Source organism: Haemaphysalis longicornis, unplaced genomic scaffold, assembly GCF_048455015.1.
Source record: "Haemaphysalis longicornis isolate Haplotype H1 unplaced genomic scaffold, Haemaphysalis longicornis Haplotype H1 scaffold_20, whole genome shotgun sequence".
Classification (NCBI taxonomy): Eukaryota; Metazoa; Arthropoda; class Arachnida; order Ixodida; family Ixodidae; genus Haemaphysalis; species Haemaphysalis longicornis.
In genome coordinates, this window is record NW_027526296.1 from 3,491,021 (window position 1) to 3,505,339 (window position 14,319).

The window sequence follows — 14,319 nt, forward strand, 5'->3', positions numbered from 1 at the left end:
GCTGAAACTGACATATTTGCACTGCCTCGATCTATTGCAGAACTCCTGATCCAGCACTCGACCGAGAGCTTGGCCTTGGAGGTTCTGCTAAACCCGGAGGTGTCCACGCTCCGCCAATGCTTCAAGAACATGATGGTTTCCGGCACCACGCACAAACACGTCATCCACGCCGGCTACGCGTTCGCCGGCTCGGGAGACTGGATCCTCCAGGACGGCGTCTACAGCACGAGTGACATCGAGGCGACGCTGCACGATGCTGAAGTCGAGCAAGTGCTGCGTCGCCAGAAGTTCCACACGCTGCACGTCCACTGCTCGGCCGAAGGGAGCTGGGCACAGCCTCCCGTAGGCGTGAGCCTCAACCCTCCGGACATCGCCGACAGCCTAGCAGGGTCGGCGCACCTGCTTGGCTGCCTGGACGCCGTGCTGACGAGCCCTCCCCTAACGAGCCTGCTGCCCTCGTCCAACGTGGTAGGCAACATCCGTTTCCGAAGGCCGACCATGTACGTGTTTCCTGGCGGTCAAGGTGACTGCGCCTTGTTCGGTGTCACCGGCTTCACTCTGCTCGTGGACGGCGGTTTCGCCCGCAAGCCGTGCTTCTGGGAGTTCGTCCGACACCTGGACCGGCTCGATTCGCTCCTTGTGACCCGCTTCAACCAGTTCAACTCGTGCGGGCTCACGGCGCTGGCGCAGCGCAAGGCTCTTGAGCGGGTCTACCCGCAGGTGGGTCACGTCTTCTGCAATGCCGTCCGGTCTCCGTCCGATGAAGAACTGCAAAAAGACCGGGACCAGCTGGTGGTCAGTGTAGTTGCTCAGGGACTGGAGTTTCTTCAAGGCGTACGCGAGATGGGACTCTCGCCTCAGACCTGCCAGAGAGACGCCCGGCCCCTCACGCTCTACCACAAGGTCGGCCACGGCACACTAGAGATGTTCGTCCTTAGTCCAGGCCGCTCGACGGAAGAGGACACCTCCGTCTGTGTTCTTCTCGTCTGGCGTCCTGCCAAAGTGACCGAACCCGTCACTCGCATTTTGCTGCCCGGGAGCGCTCCGCAGAGCGTCATATTTGATGGGCTAAGCAAACTAGGTCATCTGGCTCTTCTTGGCAATCGCACTGTAACGGCCGAAACGCGGCTAGCCTCAAAACGATCCAAGGTTCAGGACAAGCCGCTCAGAGCGACATCGGTGCCTCCGCGGCCCAGCGTAGCCAAGCGAGCAACGGCAAAAAGGGAGTCTCCGTCACCGTCGCCTACGCCACCACTCCCTGAAAAAGTAAAGGCGACAGCCAAAGCTCAAACCAACAGGTCCGTCGAATCCATCTCAAGAAGGCGAGACGAAGCTAAAAAGCCGACATCCAAAAGTGCCAAGAAAGATGCGAAAAAACCCGGTGCTGACAAAACTAGCCCTAAAGATGAGAAAGTCCCCGAGAAAACTGCCACCAGAGTGCCTGAGAAAAAAGCCGAAATTACTCCCGACAAAGAAAAGATGGTAGAACAATTAGGAGAAAACGAAACAGATCACATTGAAGACAAAGACCTAAGCAAACTTATTGGTGACAAGCCCCTGAAGAAGATCCCAGCCGAAATCGAAAAAATAGATACCAGAGGGCACGAGGAAATTGTTGCGAAAGTCGAGGAGAAGGTTACTGCGAAACGTGAGGTCAAAAAAGCACCAGCCGCAAGGCCACAAGCCAAGAGCAAAGGAGCGAAGGATGTTACCAACAAGATGGCAGTAGAAGGCAAGACAGTCCCTCGCAAGGCAACCGAACCTGTCAAAGCCAAGCCGCGTCCAGTTGTTGCCCCTCCTACACGACCTCTGGTCCGAGATTCCAGGTCAAAGTCCCCCTCTAGCTCTGCTTCTAGTTCTCCAAAGCGCGCCCCTCCTAAACCTGCAGCTGAGAGACCAGTCAGGTCAGTAAGGGGAGGAGCGCGGACAGCGAAACCTACTCCTACGGAACCGGCAAAAGTGGCCGAAGACGAGAAGCCTGCAGCGATCGAAAAGCCCACGGCCCAAGTAAAGCCAGACAAGAGAGTCGAGGTTCTCGCGCATTCCGGCGACGAAAGTTCTGGATCCAAGGAAGCAGTCGAGGAGAAAGCCGCAACTGAAGCCACAAAAGAAGACAGACCTTTCCTCGAAACCCTTAGCAGTGACGAAAGTAAGAAAGGGGCTGATAAGCAGAAGCGCTCTTTGGATGAAATTCCAATCAAAGCTGTAGTGTTGGGAATTTCTCATGCTGCAGCAGAAGCAGAGGATACTGAGGCAGTCCAGTCGCCTGTACCTGAGAAGCAAGTCGTTGATGCCGATGTGCTCCCCGAAGTAGTAGAAACTAAAGAAGTAATGGAGCCTGTCGATCATGCTATGTCTCCGGAACATACAATATCAGCTTCGTCCGAAGGTGTACCATCTCTTGTGGATGAGGTGATCGATATATCTCTGAAGGCCGACTCTTCGGTCACTCGGCAAATGGCAGAGACTGACCTGAGCAGAGTGCGTGGTCTCTCCAGCGGACAAAGAACTCCAGACTCTCTAGACACACCTCGCGAAGGTGGAGATGGTCCTGCACCTTCCTCTAGAGACGAGATACTTGACGCCATGGAAAAACACAAGCTCGTTTCGAGGGAACAAGTTCTCGATATCAAGAGGAGGGACTCCGTTGATTCAATAGACGGCCACATTGCCGCTGAAGAGGAGGAGCGCCCTACTGAAAAAGGCGATGCAGGAGAAATTGGAAAGGCTAAAGATGTCGACGTACTCGGCGAGGACATTGGTGGCAAAGAACCGCGCACACAATCTCCGTCTGGGGACGACCAAAAACCACTCGATACAAAACAGCTTGACCTCCAAAGTGAATCTACCGCGAAGCAGGTAGCTGTTGCGGAGACGGAAGACACAGATAGAACTGTTGAGAAGGAAATCAAGGAACGGGAGGATATTCCCACGCGGCACATGGAAAAGGATATTGTTGGCATCGAGGATGATCGCACGGAGCAAGGAGTGGACCTAGGTAATGAAGTGAAGCCAGTGGAAGCTGACCAGATGAAGGATGATCGCGAACAAGTTTCAGAGCCAACTGTCTACGAACTAAAACCGACTGAATCCCGGCCGGACGACCTTCATGAAAAAGTACAAGTTGAACTTCCAACGTCCGACGAAGCAAGAGTCGCAGAAGATCTTGTTGCTGAGGAACAATACCGAGTTAAGGAAATGGACCAGGAATCTCACGAGCTGCCAATTCCGTGTGACGTGCAAGAAGGTGAAGCGGAACTCACGCAAAAAAATCTCGAAGAGAAACCAGTTGACTTTGCAGACAAGCTACCTGAGACCATTGCTGGTAAGTTTGAAGAATATGTCGTGTCCGAAGTGCCAATTACTTCAAGGAAAGAGGACACGGAGTTGGTTCCTGCGGAAGAAGCCCAAGAGGGCCTGCAGGCGGTTCCTGCGGAACAAATGCAAGTTCCCCACGAACAGGTTGCAATTGGCGATGGAGAAGCCAAACCAGCTGAATGCCTTCTGAGGGATGAAGAAAAGAAGCCCGAGCCTGGGATTTCACCTAAGCAAGAAGTCACCGACGGCCCTTCACTTCCAGAGCCACTCACCGCCGGTGAAGAGAGGCAAAGAAGTCATGACATATCCGTTAGCAAGGGTGATGATATAGAGACTGAAATGAGCCCCGGATATGATATGAAACAGGCGGAAATTCATCGGGATGATCCGCACCAAGTTGCTGAGCCGGCTGCGGATGATCTGAAACCCACTGAATCCAGACAGGATGAACTTCACGAAGAAGTCGAAGCTGAACTGCCAAATGCCGCAGCGAAAGTCACAGATGGGACTGTTTCTGAGGAACCGTATCGTGCTGAAGAAAAGGACCAGGAATCTCAGGAGCTGCTAATACCATCGGGCGTAGAAGAAACTACGGAGGAGCTCACGAAAGACAATCTTGAGATTGAGGATAAACTACCTGATACCACTCATGATAAATTTACAGGCGATTTAAGATCTGAAATGCCAGTTCAAACAGACAGAGAAGAAACAGGGGAGGCTGTTACTGCGAAACATACTGAAGTTCCCGAAGAGAACTTGGGAACGGGCGAGGGAGAACTAAAACCAACTGAAAGCCCGCTGCGTGATCACGAGCTTGAGCAAAAAGACCTCGAAGGACGTGCACTCCATAAGCCACTCAGCGCTAGTGAAGAAAAGCAAAGAGAGCATGATGTCCCCACTAGCCAGGATGATCAAATCGAGCAAGAGGTATACCAGGGTGATGAAGCGAAACCTGTGGATATTGATCAGGGTGATCTTCAACAAGTTGTAGAGTCCACTGACCACAAGATTAAACCCACTGAATCAAGGGAAGGTGAGCCCCGAGAGAAGGCCGAGGCTGAACTGCCATCTGTCAAAGAGGAAGCCACAGCGGGTACGGTGCGTGCTCAGCCGCATCGTGATGAAGAAAAAGACCAAGAATCTCAGAAGGTTCAAGTAGCGACTGACGCGGAAGAAAAGGCTAGCGAATCTATAGAGGAGAACGCCGACTTTGAAGACAAGACTATTGAGACCACTATCGAACACAAGATAGCTGAGACCAAAGAAGATGCGAACTCAAAAGGGTCGGTTACCACAGAGAAGGAGGATACAGGGGCTATTACTGCGAAACAAACTGAATTTCCGAAGGAACATACCTTCATAGGTGAACAAGAACTGACACCAGCAGCAGGTCCGCTTAGTGATCACAAAACGAAGCCTGAACCTAGCATTTCGCCGGAACAAAAAGAGACCGAAGAGCATGCGCTCTCTGAATCAATCGGCACTAGTGACGAGAAGCAAGGAGTTCAAGATGTTTCAAGTGGCAAGGCTGATCATGCGGACCAAGAAATATGCCTGGGATATGATGGTGTGAAACCGTCGGACATTGAAAGGGATTATACCAAACAAGCTGCTGAGACCGCTGAAATTGAACTGACGCCAACTGAACCCACGCAGGGTGAGCTACAGGAAAAAGCTGGAGTGGAACTACCAATATCTGACAATGAAAAGGTCGCAGAGATGCCCGTTTGTGCAAAACCATATCAGGACGAAGAAAAGAGCCAGGAACATCAAGGACGTGCAATCCCGTGTGACGCAGAAGAGACAGGCGTGCCCATTCACGGCGATCTCGAACAAAAGCCGATTCTCTTAGAAGACAAGACACCTGAGACAGATCCCAGCAGGTTGAAAGAAGATGCAAGATTAGAAGTGGTGATTGCCGCCGGAAAAGAGGACACAGGAGTGGTTGTTACGGCGCAACAAACCCAAGTTACCGAAGAACCAACCGTAGGGGACGATGAAAAATCAAAACCAGCCGAACGCCAGCTGAGTGATTATGAAAAGGAGCCCAAGCCTCCGATTTCAATTGAACCAATCAGCACTAGCGAAGACCAGCAAAAGGGGCAGGATGGCGCTCATCCACTAGTAGAAAAGCACGAGCCATCTGGTGTCAAGATGGGTGAAGTTGATTCCATGAAAAGTGAGGAACCATCGGTTACACAAGAACAAAAATATGAAAGCGAGGTTACTGACCTTGGAGCGTGTACTACTGAACAAGAACTAGAAAAGAAATTACATGAAGACATTCCAATTCCACACGACAAACTGTCCAGAGAAATTGATGACCAGCCTGACCATGCAGGGGGGATACAAGAGGCGGAGGCTGGGGTCTTACGGGACGAACGACGTTCGGATACATCAGATTTGTCTAAACAAGAAGGTGCGGACAAAGCGGCAGAACAACCTCAGGACCGCCTTCCTACTGACAACGAAAAACATGCAGCACCGGAAGCTGAGCATAAGAAGCCTGAGCGAAGACTGAGCATCGAGCCTGAGTTTTCTGCAGAACAAGAAGTACCGGTGACCTCAAGTAAGGATTCATGCCAGCTTGAAGAAGTCGTTCCACAACCTGACCATGTGGCCATTTCACTAAAGGAGCAGGAACAAACAGCGGAAAGCAGGCTTGAGGTAGCCAAAACTCAACTAAGCCCGGAGCCAGAAGCTCCGTCGGCACAAATGGACGTTAAAGTGGCCTCTGTTACTGAAACTTCCACCCTTGAAAAAACTGCGCCGGAACTTCAAAGTGAATCTCCAGTTCCGCGTGAAGCGGATGCGCAGCTTGATATAAAAAAGGGCGTGATGGAAGAAAGACAAGTTGTACAACCCGTCTTGCCTCCTACTGAGCAAGACGTTTATCTAGTGGCGACCTCACGGCCACCAAGCGAAGAACATAAGGACACTGAATTCAGTGAAGCTAAAAAGCCGGAAGGAAAAGTTGAGAAGCCAGATTCTCGACACCTTGAAGACAACGCTGCACAACGTAGCGGCGCGGGAGATGTCGAGGAAATACCGAAGGAAACTGATCCAACTCAGGATGCGACACTAGAGCCCCGCATAACCACCAAGGATGGAAACAAAACTCCAAGCGAAATAGAGTTTATGGCGCACTCAGAAAATTTGCCTGTAGAAGAACCAGAACAGAAAGAAAGGAAAATGTCAACAGAAGATGTTGTCGACTACAAAGACATAAGGAAAGATGATGAGGTGGCCTGCGAAGGTCCAGGAGCTGAGCCTGTAGGTACGGGATTATTACAAGACATTCATGACGTGGAGAAGGCGATTACAGACGAGGCTGGTGACCGAGCCCAAAGTCACGAAGAGGCCGTGAAGCTGCAAATGCCACAACCAGAATCACGTAAACTAGATCATTCTGAGACAGCAGTGACAGCTGGAACAGTTCTAGTTCCTGGGCATGAGGAGCCAGGGCAGCATATATTGCAAAGGCCAGAGCAGGTGGAAGCTCCTCAACAGGTGAAATCGTTAGCAGACGCATCTCTGCCCGAAGATCTCTTAGAAAAGGCTGTTGAAAAACTGGAACCATCGCGTCGTGACAGTTTTGGGTCTATACCCCTGAAGGAAGATGTTGCTGAAGTGACCGACTTCAACGTTGATCAGCCTGTCGGCGATGTCGATAACAGAGAAAACCAACGTGCTCCCGAACCAAGCAGCCTGCTATTGCAGCAGCCTTTGTCGCGTACTGAGTTTCATGATGCTCTAGGCGAGACTTTGAAGGCTACTCCGGTTGAGGCATTTCAAGAGCGTGATAGCGGTGCCATTAGCGAATTTGAAAGACATCAAGAGCCATCAGGTCTACATAAAGAGCATGATGAATGTACTTCTGATCTTACTGCAAAACAGGAACAAGGGGCGGCGAAGGTTCATCTGGCTGAATTTATAGAACCTGTGCCCGAGGATGCATCAGACAGTGTTTCCAAGTCAAAACAAGCTGAGCCCCACGGACCGGGTGCCTACGATAAAGGCATACCTCAGCCAGATCAAGGTGACCGCGACTCAAAAACATTTCTGGGTGCAGCCGCTCATGATGGAGCAGACGCCGGTGACGACAGCGTCCCTCAGCTTGGTGAAGACTCTATGGAGCAAGCTATGCAAAATACCGAAACGCTGAAGTCGAGAACTCAACCAGACTCCTTGGAGCCTATGCCACAAAAGCAAGAAGATATGAAAACGCTGCCTAGCGTCGCACCAAGCGAAACTCGTGACGAAAGAAGTGAGATACCAGGTGAACTACCCGATGAAACCAGCAAATGCGCTACAAAAGATGACGCCTCGCCATCTTCTCTAGACCTAATTAAGCAAGTAATCGAGGAGACTGCAACTGAACCTCGAAAGCCGCAAGAGCTTGAGCACCTACCTGATGAACATGAAGAATCGAGCCTGCAGGATGAAATCAAAGAGGACAGCCCCAGCGAGCAAGCAGGTCAAGCGCAAGTAGGAAATGATGCATCGGCTGGCCATAAAGAGCCGTTTTTAGAGGTAGAAAGTACACCACACTTGCAAAAGATTGATGAGCGTGAACTGGAGCTCCGTAAAGCCCCGTTGCTTGTAGAAGACGAAAGTAGCGATGCTGAAGTGACTGTTAAACACTCCGCAGACGTGCCGGAGCCTTGCCACAAAGGTTATGAACTTCCTGAAGATCTAGACATTACCCCTGCTGACCAAAAGACTGTTGCCCCTACCCTTGCGGAAGGTTTGGCAGAAAAGAGTGCACCAGGCTTTTTTAGTGAGCTTCAGAAGACCCAGGAAACAGCAGAAAAGAAGAAACTTGACCAAGAAATGGAAGAAATGGATAAACCCTTTGGTTTGCCGGAAACGTCTCTACACGAGCCCTCCGTGGAAACGCTCCCAGATGTTCAAGATGCCCGGAAGATATCTGATGATTTATGCCAGCCCGGTGACCACCCTGTCAGGGATATTCGCGAAGTGAAGCCCCAGGAGTTCATTGATGCCCCAGTGACCGATACTGTAGGGGATGTACAGAAGATATCTTCTGACGATGTAGCTGACAAAGAAACACTGCAAGACCATAAGTTAGAAACGCATGACAAAGCATATCCTGAAGCTGTACCACAAACACCCACTCACGATTACCCTGATGTTCGGCGTGCCATAGGTGAGCCGGATGAAACACCAAGAAGAAGTGCAGAAAAGCACGGTGAGATAGTCACAAGAGCAGACGAACCGACACTGAAGGGAGCTGACCTCGGTAGTCAAGGTGATTCGGTCAAGGAAGAAACTAGTGAACATTCACCCGATGCCCATGTAATGCCTACTTCAGAATTCAAGAGTGTCGAATCTGTTTTGCCAAAACAGTCAACAGAGGAGCTCCACCAACATGAGCAGGTGCAAAGCGGGGAAAGTTCGGCTACGCTGACGACATGTTATACGCAGGAAGCGTCAGAATACCAGCCCGGCATTAACGAGCTACCAGCCGACGACAAAAATGGCAGATCCACTATAGGTGACGTGCACCACGCAAAACCAGATGAACGTTTGCAGGAGCTTGATAAGACGCTTGTTAAGGAAGACGAAAAGGCCCCGCCGATGGCTTTTCAAGAACCAGAAGACACGGGTGCAGAGGTGGCTATGCCTGATAAGGAGACCCCAGATCATAAAGAATTAAAGCCTCAAGAAGATCAGGGCAGGTCGTCACGAACTGACGGACAAGACGTAAGAGAAGGTTTAATTCCAGCCCATAAAGAACCAGAAGATCTCAAATTAGACAAGCATGAAGCCACTGTGCATTTATTTGCTGAAGCTGCAAAGTCACACGATCACCCAGAGCTGAATGTGGAACTACAGAAAGAACCTCAAGTTACCCACGAACTCGAAACTCCTGCCTTAGTAGATGATACGTGCAGCCCACAAATTGAAAAGTTCCCAATTAGTACACCAGATTTTCAGAAAAAAGACCTAGATGTACAACAAACAAAACACTTATCTAAGGAAAGCTCGGATGAGATGGAGGGAATCGTCACGTCGCCAGGCGAAGACACCGAGGATAAAACTCACGACGTGGAGTTAAAAGATATCATCGAGATGGCCGAACAAACTGTAGAAGTTCAGGAAATCGATAACGACGAGCCAGGCGCTGAAGATTTGGAACTCGAGGGAATAGTAAGCTCACCGCGGCCGTCTGTTGCCGGTGAGGCTCAACGTTTCTCTACTGAATCCGAAGACGAGGATCAGTACGGCAATGTTAGCATTACTGAACTTGAGTCGGAAGGAAAGCCAACTGAACTTTCAAGCAAACCTGAACAAGGGCCTCTGGCTTATGGTGCAAAGGATGCTGAGCTCGGCCAGAAGCAAAGCGACAAAATAGCCGGTACTGATAAAAGTGGAACTGCCTTCACAGACAAAGAAGCTGTTACAAAAACGGATGAAAGAAGAGCGAGTGTGCCAAAAGCTGATGAGAAACCTGATCAGAGCATTGAAGGCCCTAAAGAGCAACCTGACATTAAGAAAGATCGGCGAGATGACGTGCCGGCTTCCAAGGAAGACCATAAGATCCCAGATAGCCAAGGCCTGCAAGAGCAAGCACTCTATTCGCGTCCCCACTTGGAAAAGGTGGACGTAACTTCTGAGCCCATGCCAGCCGCTTTAGAGGAAGAAGAGATTGAAGGAAACGAAACCTGTGAATGTGAATGTGAATGTGAAGAGGAGGACGAAAAAAGTGAAACTGGAGATGACCCCGGTAAAAGTTCAGATACAAAGACTGGAGCGTTCAGTCACGTCTCATCTGGGAATGAGGAAACACTCACAGGCCATATAGCCAAAGATCTGAAAGACTTCACAGCAGAAGACTCTGAAAGACCAGCTGATCAAGATGAACATACCGAGGAAAAAATTAAGCCAGAAACCGGAGACGAAAAATGTTTACCCGAAATTGATTCGCTGGAAGAAACTAAAACAACTGTAGTCAACTTAAAAGATGAGCCAGCAGAGGCGGCAACTGCCATTGAAGAGGAACATGAGTTTCACGTCGAGTTGGACAAGGTGGTGCAGCCAAAACGCACGCTCGATAGCACAACAGAACGTGATGCTTCTTCAGCACCTTCAGCACGTAAACCACATGAGAAGGAGGTCCTGATTTCTAGTCCCAATCATATGGATTTGCAGCCTGAAGACGGGGCAGCAGGAGCTCCAGGGTACCCAGAAAGCTCAGAGCCTGAACCTCTGCCTAGAAGCGAGAAGATCCATCCTCTGATAGGAACTGATCCCGCCAAAGCACTTTCTCAACCTCTGACTGAACTCAGTGGGCAAGATGGGGACGAGTACACAGCCCCGGCTGCAGCTGTTGAAGAAAACACTTCAGTGCTTTCTGGCAAACAAGAAGTTGTGAGTAAAAATGAACAGGACAAGCTCGCAGGAGACGCGTCAACAGAAGAGGCAAAAGAGAAATCGCTAACCACACAGTTACCACGTGGTGACAACATTGAAGATAAATGTTCTGAAATCAGTGATTTGCCAGAAAGTGTTCCCCATGAAGATTTATCGCTGCCTGGCTTTCACGCAGAATTAGGTGACATTCTGGATGCAGCTGATGAAAGGGGCAAAATTATATCTTCTGGAACGACAATTTCGTTGAAAGAGGACCTTGCAAATGTTCCTGAGCAGGGACCACAGAAGCTAGATAGCGAGTTTTGGGATGATGCAAAGACTTCTAAAGCACGTGAAGAGTCTGAGCCAGTCATACCACCCAGCCATCGAAAACCTGAATTGGGTACAGCACAGGGAGAAGATGCCGCATCCCATGAGCGCATTACACATGGGGAAGGAGTTTCAGCAACAGATGATGATGCAACCTGTCATCCTACTGGTCGTGACTTTGATGGTTTGGGTTTCGGTGATTACGGAGAGCCAGAACACACCACTTTGGTTCCGGAGGTGGATGGCACCATTGCTGAAGACCTGATTGCGGCCAAAGCAGCCAGCATACCAGATCAAGCGGGAGCGGCAATCTCAACTGAGGATACAGCAGTAGCCGACATATGCATTTCTGAAGACCAAGGTGACGCAGCCGTTCCTCATCTAACACACCCGGTTGAAGGTGCAGGGCCTGATAAAATGAAAGAAGTAACAGCTGCGAGTGAGCCTGAAGGCGACGTGTTGTCAACTTTTGTCGAAGGTGTGAAAACTCAAGTAAAACATGATCAGACTTCTGATCGGGGCCTGCTAGAACCATTAGAAGGCCCCGTAGTTTCTTTCTGTGGGTCAGACGAAAACGTTGCTCACGACGCCACCCGTGAGGCGACACAACTAGTCACTGGTTCTCAAGATAGCATCCGGCCTAGTGAATTAACTTCTTCCAAATCGTCTCCGGACAGATCTGAACCCCGGAGCACGGATATTAAGTCTGATAACCAAAAACACGAGGATGGTAGCGAAGACACCACATGTGAAGTGATTTCGCCTCAGGACAAAACAGACGACAGCAAACCTCTATCAAGCGATGCAGCAAGTGCGCATAAAGATGGGATTACTGATTCGCATATTGAGGTTGAACCCAAATCAGTATTGTCCTCCGATGAAGGGGTCCACACTGATGTAGTACCAGAGGGAGAGTTAAAGCCTTCTGAAAGGCTTCAAGGACTTTTACCACTTTTGCCAGACGACGACAAGCATGAACCTTCCCAAGTACCAGAGGCACTTAAATCAAGTGCTGGGTTGCCTCAATTGCATGAGCAGGAAGATCCGTTGTCACCACAGTCCCACGAAAAAGAAACGACTGATTTCCTACCATCTGCACAGCACGCAGCTGCGATGTTTGGGTTAACAGGCGTTGATGATAGAAGACCATCCCAAGGCACAGAAGCAGTATCGGTAAAATCGCAGTTGGCCGAATTAGACACCACAACATCAGAAACCTCTGGTGACATCCCAGCAGATCGCAAAGAAAAAGATGTAATGACGGATGACATGGATGAACGAAGTGGGTTTGAAGAGGTGACTATGACGACTCCATCTAAAATGGCACCAGAGCTTCCCCATGTTGCGTGTGATGATCATGCTCACGCTGACGCATTTCTTGTGGGAAAACGGGTTGACAGTCCTGAAGAGGTTAAGGCGTTCTCCGACATGAAGGATGAAAGACGTGATAGTCAAGATGGCTTCCATGAAAAAGAGCCTCAAGAAACGATAACGGAGCTTTCTACAGACACAAAATCCACCAAGTTTAGTACCAGTGCACCCAGTATACCTTCCACAGACGTTTCTGATGCATCTCCTCTAAGCAGCATGCATTATGAAGGCGCGTCGCCAACGTCTGATCATCAATCCAGAGATAATGAAGCATCAAAACAAACTGACAGTCCTTTTATGCCTGGCGGTTTACCTGGGTCTCATGTTCCTGAAAAAGAACAGACTGCTTCCCCTGATTTTATGAAGCCAGATGAAAGTCCTAAATCCATAATTCATGCGGAACCTATTCCTGGGGCTGAGAGGTCGCCTTCTGCAACTTCTCTTGAAGACGAACTTGCAATGTCCCAACCCACCTTTGTAAAAGAGATACCACCTGCAGCCATCGATGAAACAAGGCATCTAAAGGACGACTTTGAACCTGAGCTTAAAGAAGTTCACCATGTTTCAGAAGATGTGTGCCTTAAAGGAAGTCCGTTCTCATTAGACAAAACTGCACTTGAAAGCGACATTCCGCGTGTTCCACTAAAATCCAGCGAAATTAAGTCAACCAAAGAGCAAGAGGAAATACAAACTGGAGGCAAGTTTTCTCCGGTCGAAGGAATCAGAGAGTCCTTGAAACCACAAGTTTTCACTCATGCTGGGCAAGCCGACGATCAATCCTTAAGTGCAACTGAAGCAGTGGTTCCACAGGCCAAAAGCCCGACTTCGGTTTCATCTGCCAAGCATCCAGAGCCTTTGTATGATCCTTTGGAGGGCCATGAGGCACGATCTCCTGGTCAAATAGACCGTGATGATAAAAATAAAAAGGCAGACCACTTGGAAAGTGAAAAGGAAAGTGTTGGCGAGCTGAGAACTGCAACTGCACAATCCGAGAGTCCACAAGCACAACCCAGCTTTCACGATAGCACGGATGCTGTTAGTGAACTGTTCGAAAAATCTGAATTTAAGTTTGTGTTGTCAAGTGCTGCTGACTCAGATAAAACAAGTTCTGGCGACCTTGTTGAACCCCCTAGAGACGAAGAAGAGAGCGCTGGGGAAGATGTGCATGTATCTGTGGAAGCCCCACAAGAGTTCGCTTCCAGCGGTTATAAGCCAAAATACCTTTCAGAAACAATCGAAAGCATTACTGAAGATACCAGCTTGAAATCCGAAATATCGGTGGACACCCAGAAGACATCTGTGAGTGAAGAACCACCCCGTGGCGTACTACAAAAAGATGGCGACAAATCTTCACTGTCCGAAATTTCTGATGAGAAAATTTGCACAGACGCTATAGTGCCAGATTCGGGTGTCACAACAGGACATGACTTTGCGTCGCCTACAGAAGTTCTGAAAAGAGGCTCACTGGGAGGAACATTGGATGTATTTTCTAAAGAGCTGGACAAAACTATGGTTCTGCAGTCTCCATCTCAAGATGAAGAAGGCAAGTTTATTCTGGAAAGCCTAAAAGCCCAACTTCTATATGACGAGGACCCTGAAGTTTCCGCCGTAGTCCCCATGGAAGATATACCACCAGCTGATTCCTCGAAAAAAGTAACCGACAAGCACACTACCCACGTAACGCACGCGGACGAGTTGCAGTCGCACTACGTACCTAAGAAGGACGACCTTACAGATATCCTGGAGCAAATTACCCAAAGCGAAACCGGAGACGTCAAAGATGGATTAGGTACAACACAGATGCCCCGTGATTTGGAAGGAGTGTTACCAAGTGCAGAGGAGAAGAGCGTACCTGCTCCTAAAGCCTTGGGCTCCCAAGGCCTGGATGGACTCTCAAGCTCCGAGGAAAAGCCATTGGAAGGT

The 14,319-nt window shown here is 49.6% G+C and overlaps 1 protein-coding gene across 1 annotated transcript in view; it reads left to right on the forward strand.

The window, feature by feature from the left end:
- LOC144172297 (uncharacterized) overlaps positions 1-14,319 on the forward strand; it is a 175,785-nt gene that overhangs the window by 151,307 nt on the left and 10,159 nt on the right. Inside the window, exon 3 of the mRNA XM_077701049.1 lies at positions 41-14,317. Coding sequence (XP_077557175.1) covers positions 41-14,317 — 14,277 coding nt within the window. The remainder of the gene's footprint in view (positions 1-40; positions 14,318-14,319) is intronic.